We start from the raw sequence: 19,789 nt of genomic DNA on the forward strand, positions 1-19,789 counted from the left end.
CTTTGTGATGTAAGACTAGGCTAAGATTTGTTCCTGGATGTATAAGTTATTATATTAATATGTTATCTAAGTAGTAGTGTAATTGGTACACTATCTCGTATATACAATATATATTATTATAATTAGTCTTGTCATACGTGTCTGTTACGGACCTACATGAATAAATATTTTTTTGAATTTTGAATTTTGAACCCGCAACCAGCGGTCATAAAGCGGTGTGCCAGACCGATAGACCACCGAGGTCGTCATTATATATTCTCTTACATACAGTTTTACTTCCTATACTAGTTGAAATAAAGAAATTTTAATAAAGAGTAACGAATATTTACCCATCCATCCATATTCACAAACTTTTGCGTTTATAATATTAGCACAGATAACATAATATTACATAATATTAGCAAGACTAGTCAGAAGTAAGATAACCAAATGGAAAAACCCCGAATATTTTGTGGGTTATTCTCTCACGTGTCTCTTGAGCTCCCATATTAGGCTGTCTCTTACAGACGCGATATCAGATATCAGAAAACGTTTGACACATGTCCTTAAGAGATTTCACTGCTCGAGTCTAGCAAACTTCACGTTAAGTGTCAATTTATGAAATTTCCAATTTTTATGAACGACTAGCCGACCCACGTAACTTTGTCTGCATCACACTTACTTGACATTCATAATTGTATTTCACACATTCACATAATATGTTTTTAAATCATAGCCTACGTGTTATAAGGATAACACGTATATATGTCTTTTGAAATTTTTCAAAGTAGATTACGCAACTGGTTAATTGAGAGATGTTTTTAGACAGTAAAAGAATTTTTAAATTTTAATGGTAAAATGAGTTAAGAATTGGATTATATTAATATAATAGTAATGACATAATAACAATAATATTGACATATAATGACTAAATAATAATATAGATATAATAACTTTTTTAAATTGTTTAATATAATAATGTAATATGCTATCTGAAAGACAGAATTGTGTAATTATTTACAGAAGCATAACTAAAATAAAATTTTGCATGTCTAAAATAAAATGATTGTATGGAACCATATGTACCCACTTTATAAGATCTATGCACACCACATTTCTCGCAAAATAAAATCATTTTATTTAATTTCTTTCATTTTATTTAATTTCATTTCATTTCATTGTAAATTTCATCAAAATCTGTTCAGTACTTGTAGCGTGAATAAGTAACAAACATCCATCCAAACTCGCAAACTTTCGCGTCTGTAATTTTAGTAAGATTACTTAGAAAGTAGTTCCTCAATCTTCTCATGCGTTGTTGATCCTGTGGACTACGATGTTTAACCTCTTATTTGACAAACTCCAATGCGCTGTCTTTCCATGTAAAATGTGTCATGACACGTTCTGTTATGATCGCAGGAAAGACAGCGCGCGCTATCGTATCTTGAGGGATTGCATTTAAATATTTTTTGTTTTCACTCTTCGCGAAAGTCAAGTCAAGAAAAAAATAATAAAAATAAAACAGCAAAAGCTGAGTTAAATAAAAAAAATAAAATAATTATAATAATAATAACAAACAATCATACTCATGAATACAAATGTTTGTACCGTGCGAGGAGTCGAACCCACGACCATCGGATAGTAAAGCGGTGTGCTACACCACTAGACCACCGAGGCTGTCTATAATAGAAGTATACTTTATAGAAAATCTAAATGTACAACATTTAAGATTTCACAATAAGTAATAATTTCTTTCAAGTTTCTTACAAGCGTTTATATTCACATATATATTAGTTCATATACGTACATTCTCCCTTCACTGGTCCTTATAAATATCTTATCACCACTCTATCTGTAATGACTTCCACATTTATATTTTTAAATCACCTGTTCACCGGGACCTTACGGCGCATGTGCGAAAAAACCGGGGTGTTCACTTAGTACTGTTTTGGTGTCCACACAGAAGGGTCATTCAGCCTCCTCTTACTATAGAAATACACGCGTTCCGTAATTCTACCCCAACAAAACAAAAATATAGACTTTCATGTATGAAACTAGATCCAAAAACTATTTGTATTACTTCTAAATTTTATACATTACATTATCGTTGATTGTTTTATTTGTTTATTGTGATTTGAACACGAATTCGTGTGTTTACAAGTGTTGGATATAGTATTGTTTTGTGGTGGGATTGAATTGAAATTTGTTTGGCAAGATGTGGTGGATCCTGAGGCGGGCTAGGCTCACCGGAGCGTCTCTCTTCAGCCAAGCTTCGGGGACGACAAACAATAACAATACAAAGACAGGTCTGTATAGAACACATTGTATAGAACACATAATCCAAACAATAATTATATATTAATATGTATCAAAAACATAGTACACCTTTTTACGAAAGAATGGAAGACTATGAAATTTCGCACACATATCTATAAATATAAATACAATTGGGGTGTTTGTTTGTAATATTGAAATAACCGTTTTTTACTGCATTCATATGAATAGATATAAGTACGTACATACATACACCAAAATAACAAATTTTACAATTTTGGTCTGTCTGTCTGTTTGTTCCGGATAATCTCTGAAATGGCTGATATAATAAACTCCTTATTATATCAACTTATGGTAATTATTATTTTAGAAAAATAAACTAAAATTCCACTCGGACGAAGAAGCGAGAACAGCTAGTAGTTTATATAGAGAATGATCACAAATACTAATATTTTTTTTTAATTATGCATAAAATATGTATAAATTCATAAAAAAAAACATTACACACATTACCATGTATTTCACACATGCACGCATAGAATTATATATAATATTAGACAATAGAACATTAATAATGTTCAAACTTACAATTTAAATTTATTATGGTCCTATTTCAATCAATGTACCACTAGTAATGAAAATTAGAGGTCACAATGGTAAGTTTACGATGTATAATATATATTTATCTATTTATTTTCAGGGTCTGAATTACATAAATGCTACTGTTCTTTTTATACAACTTGTAAATGATCAATGCAAAATTTATTTTTATTGTTTTTTTTACAATCAAATATGACTGACTTTCTAGAAAAAGAAATCGTACGCTAGCAGTGGACTGCAGAGTAAGTACACCATGCAGTCCCAAACAGACGTTAAAAAGGAAGGAAAATGGAATTGAATAAACGTTTCTTGGCCAATAAGGATAATCATGAGAGTAATAATTAAGTATAGTATAGTAATAATCAAGTATAAATATTGACGACCTCGGTGGTCTAGCGGTCTAGCACACCGCTTTACAACCGATGGTCGCGGGTTGGATTCCTCGCACGGTACAAACATTTGTATTCATGAGTATGATTGTTTGTATCGGTCTGGGTGTTTTCTATATATAATATGTATGTATTAACAAAAATATATATCTATGTATATATGTATCAGTTATCTAGTACCCATAACACAAGCTTTAGCTAGCTTAACTTGGGTCTAGATGGCGCTGTGTGAATTGTCCTGAGATTATATATATATTATATAATAATTCTAAATATGTAAGCCTTTATAATATGTCTCAAAGCTATCATTTACCTTCAGAGAGATTTTATCTATATATTTTTTTCGAATGTACAAATATTTATTTGTTGTTAATTAAGACTATATGTTATTTTGAGGCATAAGCTATAATTACCGTAAAGTTTCATCAAAATCCATTCAGTAGTTTTTGCGTGAAAGAGTAACAAACGTCCATACTTACAAACTTTATCGATTATTATATTATTAAGATTAAGATAATCAATTATTGAAATTTCTCGAATCCTTGCAACATAAATAAGAAAGAAATATTGTCTATAAATATTATTAAAAAATCCACAAATAAAAAAATATTCTAATTGAAAATAGGCTTTTCAGATATCTAAATATTACAGGCAGGTTCACGAGAAGCGCCCAATAAGTGTATAGTTCGAATCCCACGCAAATGAAATCTCTGGCAAACGCTAACGGATTTTAATAATGTAATTCATGCAATTTAGGATTATAAGATCACAGAATTTTGTAGATCCACCCAGAGGAGAATTAGAACGTTACCTTGGTATCAAATTCAAGTATGGTAATAACCCTGGACAATTCACACAGCGCCATCTAGTCCCAAACTAAGGAGAGCTTCTATTATGCATACTGGGCAACTTATATAACTACTTTGTGTGTTACTCAACGATTTGCGTGGATGTAGTCGTTGAAAACAATTATAAAACAAATTGTAATTATATATTGTTTTTGTATAATAATTTCGACATAATCAACGGTGTAACAAATATTGAAGAACAACAGAAACAAAAGACAATCGTAATCTTGAGAACACGGCGACTATCTCTATTTGAAAATCTTAGTAATATTATAAACGCGAAAGAAGACAAATGAAATAAATACATTGATATATTTTTAAGATACATACATAATACATACATACAGCCTCGGTGGTCTAGTGGTTTAGCACACCGCTTTACTATCCGATGGTCGTGGGTTCGATTCCTCGCACGGTACAAACATTTGTATTCATGAGTATGATTGTTTGTATCGGTCTTGGTGTTTTCTATGTATAATATTTAATTATTTACAAAAAAAAAAGTATCCATGTATTTATATCAGTTGTCTAGTTCCCATAACACAAGCTCTGCTTAGCTTGGGACTAGATGGCGCTGTGTGAATAGTCCTGAAATATTATTATTATTATTATTATTATTATAATAAAAGTACATAGAAAACACCCAGACTGATACAAGCAAATACGAATACAAATTTTTTAATCGAACCCGCGACGATCGGAGCTGAAGCGCTGTGCTAACCACTAACCAGCGAGGTTGTCGATATCGTTGTGATTCGATATGCTCTACATTTATTTTAGTACAATCGAATTGAGTAGGTATCATTTTCTTTGTAAAGTCGTATTTCTATGTTAGAGGTGAGTTATATATTCATGAAGCAAATTTGTATCTCTTACCACATTGTATTTGCCTAAAATTATTATCCCGCTAAAGAATAATGATTTCTTTCTTCTCTTACAGTAATTTAAAATGTAAATTATGTTCTGTATTATGTATGAAATGTCCCAATTGGAACTTATAATGTTTAATTTTTATTATCTACTAGCTGTTCCCGAGATTTCGTCCGCGTGGAATTTAACATTATTTTTCTAAAATAAAAGTAGCCTAAGTTACTTCTTATTATATTAGGTATCTGTTAAAAAAAAGTCCCGTCAAAATTGGTCCAGCCATTTCAGAGATTAGCCGGAACAAACAGACAGACAGACAAAACTGTTATTTTAGTGTATGTACCGTATTTATATTCATATGCATGTAGTAAACAACGGTTATTTTAATATAACAAACAGACACTCCAATTTTATTTATATGTATAGATTAAAACTTTTCGTTTTTATATAAGTTACTAGCTACCCACCCCGGCTTCGTACGGGTGTACATGTATTATATATATAAAACTTCCTCTTGAATCACTCTATTTATTAAAAAAAACCCTTCAAAATCCGTTGCGTAGTTTTAAAGATTTAAGCATACATAGGACCGGACAGACAGCAACAGCAACTTTGTTTTATACTATGTAATGACTAGTTGACCCGCTCAACTTCGTCTCCATCACAATTACTTGACATTATATTTGGACCAATTTACATAATATCTTTCCTTATATATTACTATAAAGTCTCATCAAAATCCGTTCAGTAGTTTTTGCGTGAAAGAGTAACAAACATTCATACATCCATCCATACTACCAAACTTTCGCTTTTATTATATTAGTAAGGTTTTATGCATGAAATGTCTCAATTGGAATCTATAATGTTTAATTTTCATTATGTATAAAAACTTATTATATAACTCGAACTTATAAAAAAGACCAATTTTGGTTTCTTTGATAGACATCTTTACAAGCAGAGCTTGTGTTATATGTAATAAATAACTTATATAAATACATGGATACATTTTTTTTTGTAAATATTTACATATATAATATTTGTGCCGTGCGATGAATCGAACCCGCGACCACCGGACGTAAAGCGGTGTGCTAAACCGCAAGACCACCGAGGTCGTCATATATTAATATACAAATATTAATATTATACATAGATAAGTTTTATTTAAAGCAAGATTGATATTAATAACTATCGTGTATTCATCTCTCACTAAAAGACTAATATAGTCTGTGCTAAAAGTACCACAGAGCAAACAAACGCAGAATTTATATTAAGAGATAAAGGGCGTGACGTTACACGAATTGTTTCTCTCGCCACTCGGTCGTCTGTTATTTTTTAATTAAGTCGCTTCTACAAACAAGATGGAAGTCCATTTTGTGTATTATTTTGTTCCACTAAGGGATCTTTCTTGAATTAGTTTCTTTATTTACAGTTATTAAACTGTTCTTATATTTAACAATAATAATAATCTCAGGACAATTCACACAGCGCCATCTAGACCCACGTTAAGCTAGCTAAAGCTTGTGTTATTGGTTATAGATAACTGATACAAATACACAGATTTTTTTTGTAAATACATAGAAAATACCCAGACCGATACAAACAAACATATTCATGAATACAAATGTTTGTGCCGTACGAGGAATCGAACTCGCGACCATCGGACGTCAAGCGGTGTGCTAGACCGCTAGACCACCGAGGTCGTCATGTCATATTTATTACGGTATATTGATACATCTATATTATTATTATGAATGAGAAATTATTTATATTTTATTAATTTATTATTAATGTTACAATGTAATGTTACATTTTATCCTTAACGTATAAGGTAAAACCCAGCTTCCTGTAAAGGAAAAAGTTCCTGTACTTGTAGCACCCCTAGATTACAGTGATATATAATGTAGGTATAAGTATTATAAAAAACATTTATGATTATTTATTAATATAAATAATCATAAATCACCATCATCATCATCATCATGTTTGTCAATAATATTATGTAATATTAAGTTATCTGTGATAATTCACTGTAATTTGTGTGAAATTAATCATTTAATAATACCTAAGGATATATGACATTAGCACAATCTGAATCATAATATTCAAACCCAAGAAAGTAAGAGGTTCTCAAGTCGTGTATGCGATTGTAGTTTTATTCATGATCTAAACTTATTTATATACTTATACTTACTCTATTAAAACAATTTTAATGGCGAATTGGATTGCGACATTTCTTACATTATTTCTGATATACGCTGTCGTTAGAAATTGTCGTTGATTAACATAATATTACATAATATTATTAATCCGGTCTTAACACGAATTATTTTATGAGTATTAGCTGACTAAGTCAGTTCGTGACCACGCCTAGTGCAACCTAGTCGAAACATCGAGAGAAAGATTTCTACCTCTCCCGTACCTCTTTCGAAGTTTCGACCACTCAGTATCTTTATTTGCCATAAAATTATTCGTGTTAAGATCCGGTTAATAATATAAATAATGTATGTTAAATACGAAAGTTTAAAAATAAACCTTTATGAATTTTGTGAAAATGAAATTATTTAATTTAATTTGTGTGTCAGTTTAAGACTACTAGGTTTTGATTTTATATTTACACTACGGCCAGTCCAGATATGCATTTATTATAATACTCATAAAGTCGAAAATTATTGCTGCATCAGTGCCGTCTTCAGCATAAACGGCGCGGCATCGGTGCCTTCTGTTGTAAAAAAAAAACCGCAATATATTTTAATCTTTCATCTATAAATTTACAAAATATAAAAAAAAAAACAACAATAGAATATCAACAATTAAATTCTATAATGCGTATCTTTTTTTGTGCATTCGACGTAACAAAGTGTATTTAAAGGTCGTTACATTGATTGAGTTTAGAGGTAAATAAAACCTGATTTCTAGCACCCCCTAGGAACCAAACCCACGCCCGGGTTCGGCTGCACCCCTTGAAACTCCGGGTAAAGACGGCCCTGGCGAGTATACTCGAGGTTTTCTTAAAGGTGAGGGAAATGTGAAAATACGAGAAAATATAATATTTGCAAGCGCAGACGGACCGTTCCACAACCACGCAAGTGTAAGTTATTACATTTTTCCCGGATCATTTTACTTTATGACTTGTTATAATAATATTTTATTTCGTTATTATAAAATCCAGTTAATTCTTATTTATATTTTAGTGAGCTGTATTTTGAGGCCGCTCGCGTGTATTCAGGTAAAAAGTGCTGGCTGTTTTTTCATATTTCTTTTTTCTTTACTTTAATCTATACTGATATTATAAAAAGGGAAATTTTGTGAGATATTCAGTGGATACAATTTATTCTTGATTTCATCACAGTCTCACGTAAGATGCAACTGTAACTAAGCAAGAAGAACACTATTTTTTATAATACAATGGTGGCATACGGCCCACCTGATGGTAAATAGTTGCCGTAGCGTATGGACGCCTGGAATACCAGAGGTGTTACCTGCGTGTCCGTTCCGACCCGTAAGAAACCTTAATGTACTCTTCTTGAAAAACCCCATGCAGTAGTCTCGTGAGAAAACTTATATTAATCTGAAATATTAATATTTATTCGAAATCCTCGCCAGGTAGTTCATTCCACAATCTGAGTATACGTGGGAGGAAGCTGCATCGAAACCGCACTGTCCGAGACCACTTAGGTTCTAGCGTGTGGGGATGAATTCCCTGTCGATGGCGATATTGCACGATTAGAACCCAATACCCGTTAGGTCTGATTGGGTATTGATGGTTGTCCGCATCAATACCTAATCAGACCAAACGTATCGGGTGTAAAGTTTGTATGAACATATACAAACTTTAAAATTTATATTTTTCTGAAGCGGTACAAAACGATCCGTGGTCTCTGAAAGTCAGCACTTAGGCAGTAAGTTTTCCTATACAGATTTTAGTACTAGTTTTTATTACCCCCTATTTTATACCCCAAATTGATTATACTGTCACAGATTCCAAGCCTCTGGAGATTAAGGAAATCCTTAACGGAGCATTAAACCTTGACCCAGTAATCTTGAAACTTGTTACTGCACTATTACAGACCCTGAGGCCACTCGATTCGAGTGATATTAGAAAAGGCCTGGTCAGGTAATTTATGTTAGTAATTTTGTATCGAAATTACGTCTTTACGTAATATAAAACAAATTCGCTGTCGTTGTGGATAACATTTTTAATTATGTAGGTTAATTATGAAATTTTCTAGCTTTAAAATTGACGAATTTCCCCCTTAAGGCTAAAATTTTTACAAACTTTGAATGTTATATTTATTTATATTTAATCAACAGCCTTAAAAAAGTTTCATACTTCTAGTTTTAAAAGTGATTATACTTCCATACAACGTTTCATCTCCCCTTACAACCCATTTATCCCTTTAAAATGTATCCGATATCCTTACTCAGGGTCTAGACTATTTGTGTACCAAAATACTTTTACATCAGTTTAGTAGTTTTTGCGTGAAAGCACGATAGACAGACAGACAAGGTAATGTCGCATTTGTTATATTAGTAAGGATTTTATGGCGATTATTATGTATATGAATCAACAATGATTACAGTTTGGAAAGCATTGAAAATAACAAAGGACAAACAAATAAGATTTCCAATGTTAGTATCATGGGGAAAGAGCTCGCGTACGGTGATTGATGGGGCAGGTCAAGAAAACTGGGGTAGGGTTGTCAAATTGAAATCAATAATTTCTAGACATTTTGAAGCTGTTTGAGAACAGGTTAGGTTATGAATACATTGCGTTTACGTTTTAATTTAAACTGTAAATTAAAAAGAACACGCTTAATTAGACGGCATAGCACTTATAAGAGAATTATGGAAAATATTTTTATGTAGATGTTCTAAACAGATTTTTGAAAATATGTTATACCAATAAATAATATCGTCAAGTGTATGGAAACATTCGTTAATATAACTGATAGTTTGGGAAAATAAAGGATCGAAAGGGGAAAATGGCAGTGTAATTATGGGAGATCGTCCCCTTAGATGGGGATGGTAACGTTCGTCACATGGTTACTTGATCTCTTTGGTGAATTTTATGTATGTATATGTATATAGTTACAGCTTACATCATTAGGAGGACTTGCTAGCATCATTATCATTAATAAAAACAGTATAAAATGATGTCACCGTCACTGGCCATCTCTATGTATGCTTAAAATTTTAAAACTACGCTATACTAACAGATTATGAAGCGTTTTTTTAAATAGATAGAGTGATACTAGAGGATCGGGGATCGATATTACGACGGCCTGAGCCGAGGTTCGAACCCCTAGCGGCGCCCTCAGATTAAAATCGTATCCGTCAGGCGGGAGTTGGCCTTCAGCCGCTCCATTAGTCGTTTCGCGTGTTTGGAATACCATCTGCACTTGCCTCCTGGTCCAGTGACTGGACAGCCGCGGCCAACAGCATTAGAGTAGTCCGAAAAAAAGGATGGTTTATATATAAAATACATGTACACCCAGGCGATGTGCTAGTATTTTATAAAAAAAAATATATACGAGAATATTACTTTTTTGACAACCCTAGCAGTGGGCTATAAAAAAGCTTTACATATGCAACAGTATCGGACTTTGTATGGGAAAATTACCATTATAGAACGAAGGGAAGATATGATTGATTACGAGGCAGCAGTTGCTGCGTCCGCAACTTTGTTCGCGTTTTGACAATTGAATAAACCAATATCCCTTGAGGGGGAGGGGGTTGTTATTAAATATTAATTTTATAGTCAGTTTATAAACAATTAGCACTGTGTTTGAAATTTCAAATTGTTACGTATCACAATTTTTTGACATTAATTTCATGAAATTAATAAAAACAATCTGCCAATAGAAAAGAACGCAAGAACTAAGAAAGAGAAAGAACCAAATGTGTACTGTTTTTAAACTATTGAGCAATGAGTTAAAAGGTTTTCTTGCTTGGACACCTTCAACAAACACACTGACAGATGGAGATTAATCAGATTCATTGATATTATCTATACGTATAAATAAAATTGGAGTGTCTGTTTGTAATATCGAAATAACCGTTTGTTACTACATGCAGATGAATATAAAAAACCTCTCCTCCTTCAGGAATCTGACTTTCATTGTTGATTTGTATATATATTGTATGTATATGTATTGGTATGTATTTATATATATATATATATATATATTATTACGTTATGTAAGTATTATGTTAATCATAATGTACCGCCCACATGAATCTCTGTTTGCCCTATGGTTGACTGGGAGAAAATGCCTCTAGGTGTTAAGTCCGCCATGTGCACCTTTATTAATGTATCTGTGCATTAAAGTTTAATAAATAAATAAATAAAATAAATACGGTACATACACCAAAATAACATTTTTTTACCATTTTTGTCTGTCTGTCTGTTTATTCCGGCTAATCTCTGAAGTGGCCGGACCGATTTTGACGGGACTGTTTTTGGCATGTAGCTGTTATAATAAGGAGTAACTTAGTCTACTTTTATTTTAGAAAAATAAAGTTATATTCCACACGGACGAAGTCGCATTACAGCTAGTTATTTATAAAAACGCAATAACATATACTAGTGGCCACTACATTTTTTTTTCACAATTATTGATATTATTGTTGACAAAAATGCAATAACATATGCTGGCCACTACACTCTTCTTAATTGAATTTAAAAATGAATCTGCATTATTAGAACGATGTTCAAGCTTATTTGAAAAGAATGAGCTGAGTTTCTTGTCAGTTCTTCCAAGGTCAGAAGCATTCCGAACTGATTGTAGATGTGATATATCGTAAGAGGTTGTACTAGACCTACATGAATAAAGATATTTTGATTTCATTACTAGGAACAGACATATTTTGTTTTGGTTTGATTTGTTTAGTAACAGGTTGACCTCCATTCGGTTATCTCGGAAAACCGTTTTACTCGTGGTAAATTTACCATGGGCTTATTAAATGGACTATATGCTCATCCTGTTATCCTCCACTGGTGCCCCGCTTGAGTATACCGTTAGCGCAGACGGATGTACCATTCCTAAATCGTTACTAATAGCAATGTACCATGTCAGGTCGACCTCCATGTGGTTCCTCCTGGAAACCATTGTGATAAATTCTTGGTGAATTTGTCACGATGGGCTAACTGACCTGACCTCATGCTCATCTTATCATCCTCCACTGGTGCCCCGCTAGCATAAACCGTTAGCGCAGGTGGGTGCAGCATTCCATTATCATCCGTAAAAGAGAAAAATATCTTTAATAATATTACAGATGTGAAAGTAGGAATGTTTGTTAGGCTTTCACGCAAAAACTACAGAACCGATCATCATGAAATTTTGTACACATGTTCTTGGAGGCGTTAGAATGAACGTATATTAAAAAAAAACAAATATTTTTTATAAAAACCAAAAACATAAAATATTAAGATTTTGACAAAATCTTGCTACTAGCTAGGTACTGGTGAAGTTATTTAATAGATTCAATGCGAGCGAAGCCGCGGGTAAAAGCGAGTCATCTATAAAAAGACTATATCTACCCATATTGAATGTAGGTAACATTCGTCATATTACTTGTTGTTAACATTGTTCGTGCGAATCCGGGGCGTTTCACTAGCATGTTACGTAAGGTTACTTAAATTGAAAAATTTATTGGAAAACTTATTTGCTCTTCAAATGTCTGTAACACGTCATATCTCAATTACTCGACTAATTTTAAAGTTATTTACAGTTAATATTATTTACTTTGTTAAAATTGAACAGTCTACAAAGTTTTAAATATAGGAATAAACAATATACTATTTTAATTTAAGTTTAAATACCGTTTATTTCAATTTAATTTCAAATAGTCATCGTCGATCCTCGGTGGGTTAGTGGTTTAGTATACTGCCTCATTTTGGATGGTCGCTGGTTCTGGGGCATTTATAGTCATATAACCTATATGACTATAAATGCCCCAGTTTTACCATCCATTTACCATCTGATCCCCAGACCATTTACCATCTGACTGTTTGACTTTCAATTACATAATCTATACATATAAATAAAATTGGAGCGTCTGTTTGTAATATTAAAATAACCGTTTTTTACTACATGCATATGAATATAAATATGGTACATACACCAAAAAGCATTTTATTTAATTTTTGTCTGTCTGTCTGATTGTTTGTTCCGGTTAATTTCTGAAATAGCTGGACCGATTTTTAAGGGACTTTTATTGGCAGGTAGCTGATGTAATAAGGAGTAACTTAGCCTACTTTTATTTTAGAAAAATAAAGTTAAATTCCACGCGGTCGAAGTCCCGGGAACAGCTAGTTAAATATAAAATGTATGCGCATAAAAATACCGTTCAATTGTGATTTTACCATACTACTGTTTTAGCAGCTACTAGACATTATGAAAGTATATTCAAATTCAAATTTCATTTATTCATGTAGGATCACATAGGACATCTTATCACATAGGACATGTAGGACATTTTATCCGCTTATGAACGTCAAGTTTTTACATAATAATTTCTTTCCCTACCGTCAATTCAAACAAACTATTATTTTATATACATTCGATAAAATACACAAAACAGCTCCTCGTACGGTTCATAAATCGTGAATTCAGTTTAATATTTCAATGAACATGAATAATGTATGTTCATGTATCGTAAATACATACAATTGGGAATTTACAGCTGCGGTTGGCTGGCCGGCGACCCGTTGTGGCATTTGACAATAATTTATTTGTTTATAAAATAAACAATACTGCTATGTCTAAATAACACTCAACCCATAAAATTAAGGGCGCCCCCCCCATTATCATTGGGGGGGATTGATCATCGAAACATACGGGACAAGAGGCAAGACTTCTTAGTTCAATGGAATGGCAACGCATGATGTATTCATATAGGTTGGTTCTACTAGTTCCAGCGATGGTAAGGTTTCCACACCAGATATTTGTGGTCTCACACATGCTAGCGGAAGTAAATAAAAAATATATTATCATTAAGTAATGGGACTTTCCGTAAAGTAACACCTAATGCAATAAAATCAAAATATCTTTATTCATGTAGGTCTGTTACAGACTCTTATGATAATAATATGTCAAATCTACCGTCAGTTCGGAATTTTGAGATGAGAAGAACTCACTAAGAATTCCGCTCGTGTTCTTTTCAAACATGATTATACATGCCATCACCAATGCTCATACAATACAATAAAATCAAAATATCTTTATTCATGTAGATCTATTACAGACTCTTATGATAATAATATGTCAAATCTACCGTCAGTTCGGAATTTTAAGATGAGAAGAACTGACAAGAAATTCCGCTCGTATTCTTTTCAAATATGATTATACATGCCATCACCAATGCTAATACCTTTTCGATTATACATCTACAACTTTTACACAAATTTATTCCCTACATTTTACACATGATATAAAGAACAAAACACAGATAATATAAAGTAAATAAGAAGCAATAAAAATATATTTATGTAGATAATACCTATATTTTCTATATCTTTGTATATTAGGTAAATTACTTAATTTTTAATTAATTGAGTGAGACATTACAGAGTATTCCAAATGTTTATCAAAACATTTTTAAAATAACAATGTTTACACATTCTTATCGCAAAAGATTATATTTTTCACTACCTATCCTATATAGTGTCTGTTTGTAATATTGAAATAACCGTGTTTTACTTCATATATAAATAGGGTACATACATCAAAATATTATTTTTTACAATTTTTGTCTGTCTGTTTGTTCCGACTAATCTCTGAAATGGTTGGAACGATTTTGACGGGACTTTTATTGGCAGGTAGCTGATGTAATAAGGAGTAACTTAGGCTATTTTTCTTTTAGAAAATTCTTTTATTAAAAAAATTAAGTTAAATTCCACGCGGACAAAGTCGCGGGTACAGCTAGTTATACATATGAACCTTCCTCTTGAATCCCTCTATCTATTGCTAAAAACTTCATTGAAATCCGTTGCGCAGTTTAAAAGATCTAAACGCCCAGACAGCGGCAACAATTTCATTTTTTACTACATAAAGATTAAAATGAAGAGAATAAATCTTATGTTTTCAGTCAAATAAACTAAACTACTAAATAGAGCCTACTGTTACACAACATAAGTAACGTTTGCAGTACATTACTACTATTATTTCCAGGCTCCGTGTAAATAGACATACGTATAACATATTGTATCCCATTATTTAATCCTCACATCGTATATTTAGGAACATTTGACAATCTAATAAACATGTAAAGCAGATTATTTGTTACATGTAAGACACAAAGCGAGTCATTTACAACTCTAATCTACATGTACTTACAATTGAAAATAAATGTCTTATAATGCCTCCTTACTATTCAGTATACTAAGAAATTGTAGGTATGCATTTAGTAATAGTGGTATCTGTTTTAGACTCAGAAAATCGTGTTTCGCTGAAAGGAAATTTCCAAGGTCGTAAAATGCCTAATAAAAAAAAACATTAATATAACCACAGATAACATAATATTATATAACGTATCGTGTAGGTATGCATTTAGTAATAGTGGTATCTGTTTTAGACTCAGAAAATCGTGAGCTCAAAGATGACAGAAAAAAAAAACAAATAAAATGGATGTCACTTCATGGCTGTATGAGTTGCTACAGGCGATTATGTCTTGTACCTAATTGGTTCTGAGCTCAAATCTGGCAGAAATAAAAAATAAAAAATATATGTCACTTTATAGCTGTATGGCCTATACAGAATAACAGCGCGCAGGATATGCTCTGTGTGGGCTACATTGTCAGTTACTAATGAACAAGTTTTATTGTAATTTTATTTATTACGTTTGGTCTTATTAGTTGATAATAAGTTTCTGGCATTGGTAGTTGTCAATAAGTTTCTTATTCTTTCTTTTCTTTTCTTTATATTTCTGACTGACTCGCCGGTGAAGGAAACACAGATAATAAATTAAAAAGATACATCGTACGCCCACTGCCACGTTGGTTTCAAATGTACCCACCGAAATGTGGTCAAATCAAATGTTTTTTTTCTTATCAATGATAATGGAATGGTGCACCCGTCTGCGCTAACCGTTTACGCTGGCGGGGCACTAGTGGAGGATGATAAGATGAGCATGAGGTCAGGTTAGCCCATCGTGGTAAATTCATCACGAATTTGTCACGATGGTTTCGAAGAGGATCCACGTGGACGTCAACCTAATATAGTACATCGCGGGCAATAGTGTTTTTAGTCCATATTACCACAGATAATATAATATTACTAACAATCCTCTTTTTTCCCAAATGTTGCATTTACACAAGTTATGGAGTTGTACCACAGATAAGATAATATTACATACTTATACAAATATTTCTGACATAACAGTCATGATGGTAGATTATAAGTATTGCAGAGAAATTACAGGTCACGGAAGCCTCACATTTTAGTCTTAAAAAACAGCAACGCACGAGAAACATCACGAACATTCCACCGCCTACCTGACGGTGAGTGGTAACTGTCGCTACCGTAAATCGTCGCCAATTACCACCGGGTAGGCGGTTAGTTTCTTTCCCATTCTAGTTACATAAATAGTAATCTAAAGTTTGTATTCATTTTAATCATTATCATTTCTGTAACTCATTATACGCTGCAGAATGGCCAGCCTCATTAAAAAGTCTCTACCAAAGAGTCTTGCTTTCATGAAATCCCTGTAACAAAAATTTCTTAGTATCATTATTTCTTACTATACTACAACGACATACAGTTTATAAAGCAAGGTGCTTGGTAGCAGAAATAGATAGATAATACTTTTTTATTCGTTTCTTAGTACACTGGGAGTCGTGTTGTATTAACATTTAAAGAGTATGACGGAAGATCGTGGAAAGTGGCAAGAGCTCCACCGACAAGAGCGTACCTCTTTAATTATGAATGAATCTTAATACACACATATAGATTCAATTACAATTATAAATTACAGAATATTTAAAACAATACAATAGAATATGGGTAAACATGCATGTGTGTTTGTTACAGCAATACAAAATGACTCTTAGCTCAGTGTGGAGAATCACTTAGGGATCAAAATACTAATTTTCAGCTATAACCGTAAGGATAAATGTTAGGTACATTTATACTTACGGTTATAGCTGTAAATTATATTATATTACTATTTAAAAAAAAATGTTGTCAATAAAAAATAAACAAATAATTAAGAAACTTAGAAGGACTTGATTGGAGTAACAGAATTTGATAAATACTGAAAAACTATAATGTAACTAGCTTTTGCTTATGATTTCACTCGCGTTAATTTATCCCCTTAGGGGTAGAATTTATCAAAATCTTTTCTTAGGGGATGCCTACGTCATAGTAGCTATGTACATGCAAAGTCTCAGCCCGACCGGTTTAAAATTGACAAAGTTTCATACAAACTCTCATCCCCTATTTTATCCCCTTGGGGGTAGAAGTAATCAAAATCCTTTCTTAGCGGATGCCCACGTCATAACATCTGCATGCCAAATTTCAACCCGATCTGTCCAGTGGTGTGGGCTGTGCGTTGATAGATCACTATGTCAGTCACCTTTGAGTTAAATATATTTAGAAGATTATAAAAATGTATAAATAGGTATAAAAATGTTTAAAAAAATAGGTATAGTAATAGGTGAGAAGGACGTATCCATGTAGATGATGTTCTTTAAAGTCTATCTAGGTATCTGGATACATTACCTGATCAGGTATCTCTTCATCTTCATTACATACTATACAAAGTCGCTATCACTGTCTGTCCGTCCCTATGTATGCTTAAATCTTTAAATCTACGCAACGGATTTTGAAGCGGTTTTTTCTAATAGATAGAGTGATTCTAGAGGAAGGTTTATATATATAATACATGTATACCCGGGCGAAGCCGGGGCGAGTAGCTTAGTTAAATATAAAACAAAGTCGCTTTCGCTGTCTGTACGCTGTAATCTTTCACCTTACGCAACGGAGTTTAATTAAGTTTTCAGAAACAATACAGAAAGCTTTATATGTATAAAACATGCGTATTTTCACAGAAATGCCAAGAATTTAAAAGATTTGTAATGCACTCGCATGTAGCCGGGACGGGTCACAATAGCAAGTGCCTTTTGAAGGGACAGGTCTGCTCTAATCACAACGACTCATTTAATCTTATTTGATTACTTAATCAGATAATTGTGTACATAATATTTTGATTATAATGTATTCACTTTAATCAATGAGGTAGTTAGTAATTTGTGTTCACACATCTCAACTTAACAATGTAAAGTTACAATAATTATTTTAAAGCGTAACACGCAAGTTTCTTGCTCGTTCTTCTTCTGATGAGCCAGTTTATAGAATGAGTAGTAGATTAAAAAAAAGTATGACTATTAAAAAGTGCTTAAATATTATGGTTTTAGTTGAATATATAATTTTTATTCTATTATAATAATAACTAGCTACTCGCCCCGGCTTCGTCTGGGTGTACATGTATTATATATATAAACCTTCTTCTTGAATCACTCTATCTATTAAAAAAACCGCTTCAAAATCCGTTGCGTAGTTTTAAAGATTTAAGCATACATAGGGACGGACAGACAGCGACTTTATTTTATACTAGCTACTCGCCCCGGCTTCGCCCGGGTATACATGTATTGTAGATATAAACCTTCCTCTTGAATCACTCATATCTATTTAAAAAAAACAGCTTCAAAATCCGTTGCGTAGTTTTAAAGACTTAAACATATATAGGGACGGATAGACAGCGACAGCGACTTTGTTTTATAGTATGTAATGATGACTACAAATTGGTGTGTTATTTTTAACGCAGAGCAGAGCTAACATAGCCCTATCTAATTCTTGCATAAATTATCCGACAAATCTGAGATTGTTACCAATTTATTCGGGTCGGTATCTGAGTACTTGACAAATGTTTGAACCTTAAGGTTTATCTGCACCGTTTGTATTGTAGATAACTTCATTGTCCCGGAAGTCGTTTTAGTTCTCGACTGTATTTTTGTAGACACAGGAAATAGAACGAGTTGTTAATTTATTAGTTGTTACAAATTTGTGGCAAGTCCCTCAACTGGACTACTACATAATTGACCTCTCTTCAGATTTATTATAGGTATATAGAACAAGGTAGATATATTAAATGTATAATATATGTCTGTTCAAAATCTACCCTGTAACATCGTAAGCACAGATTATTATATTAGAGCCCGTTGTTTCTGTTCCCGCGCGTTCCCTTCCCCTCCCTTACCCAGTACTGAACTGACCGTACAGCGGCCTTGTCGCGCGCGCGCATTGTGTTGTGAATTAAAATAAATTAGAACTGTGTTAAACCTACTGTGAAACTGGAAAGCTAGCGAAGATATCTTCGAGACCCTGAAGCCCAAGAAATCCGCAGAACCATACAGGTACGTGACAGACGCTAGCAGAGAGTAAATTCCCTAACATTTTGGCACTTTCGTAGCATTATTTATTCATAGCTGTGCCCGCGGTTTCACTCGCATGAAATTTATAGCCTATATGTTATTCTGATGTATAAGCTATATTACTGTAAAGTTACAGCAAAACCTGTTCAGTAGTTTTTGCGTGAAACAGTAACAAACAACCATCTATAGTCACAAACTTTCGCATTAAAAATATTGATAAGTTTTTCGACGGCCTCGGTGGTACAGCGGTTTAGCACAACGCTGAAGTACCGATGGTCGTAGGTTTGATTCTTCGCACTGTACAAACATGTGTATGAGTATGATTGTTTGTATTGATCTGGGTGTTTACAATGTATATTATAAAAACTTAAATGCATAATTTAAGTTTTTGTATCAGTTATCTA

At 32.9% G+C, this 19,789-nt stretch overlaps 1 protein-coding gene across 1 annotated transcript in view; it reads left to right on the forward strand.

The window, feature by feature from the left end:
- The first annotated feature begins 2,146 nt into the window (after nucleotides 1-2,146).
- Nucleotides 2,147-19,789, forward strand: part of LOC131854405 (uncharacterized) — a 237,832-nt gene continuing 220,189 nt past the window's right edge. Inside the window, exon 1 of the mRNA XM_059205520.1 lies at nucleotides 2,147-2,282. Coding sequence (XP_059061503.1) covers nucleotides 2,192-2,282 — 91 coding nt within the window. The 5' untranslated portion in view covers nucleotides 2,147-2,191. The remainder of the gene's footprint in view (nucleotides 2,283-19,789) is intronic.

Source organism: Achroia grisella, unplaced genomic scaffold, assembly GCF_030625045.1.
Source record: "Achroia grisella isolate CSIRO2021 unplaced genomic scaffold, CSIRO_AGI_Agris_v1 utg997, whole genome shotgun sequence".
NCBI lineage: Eukaryota > Metazoa > Arthropoda > Insecta > Lepidoptera > Pyralidae > Achroia > Achroia grisella.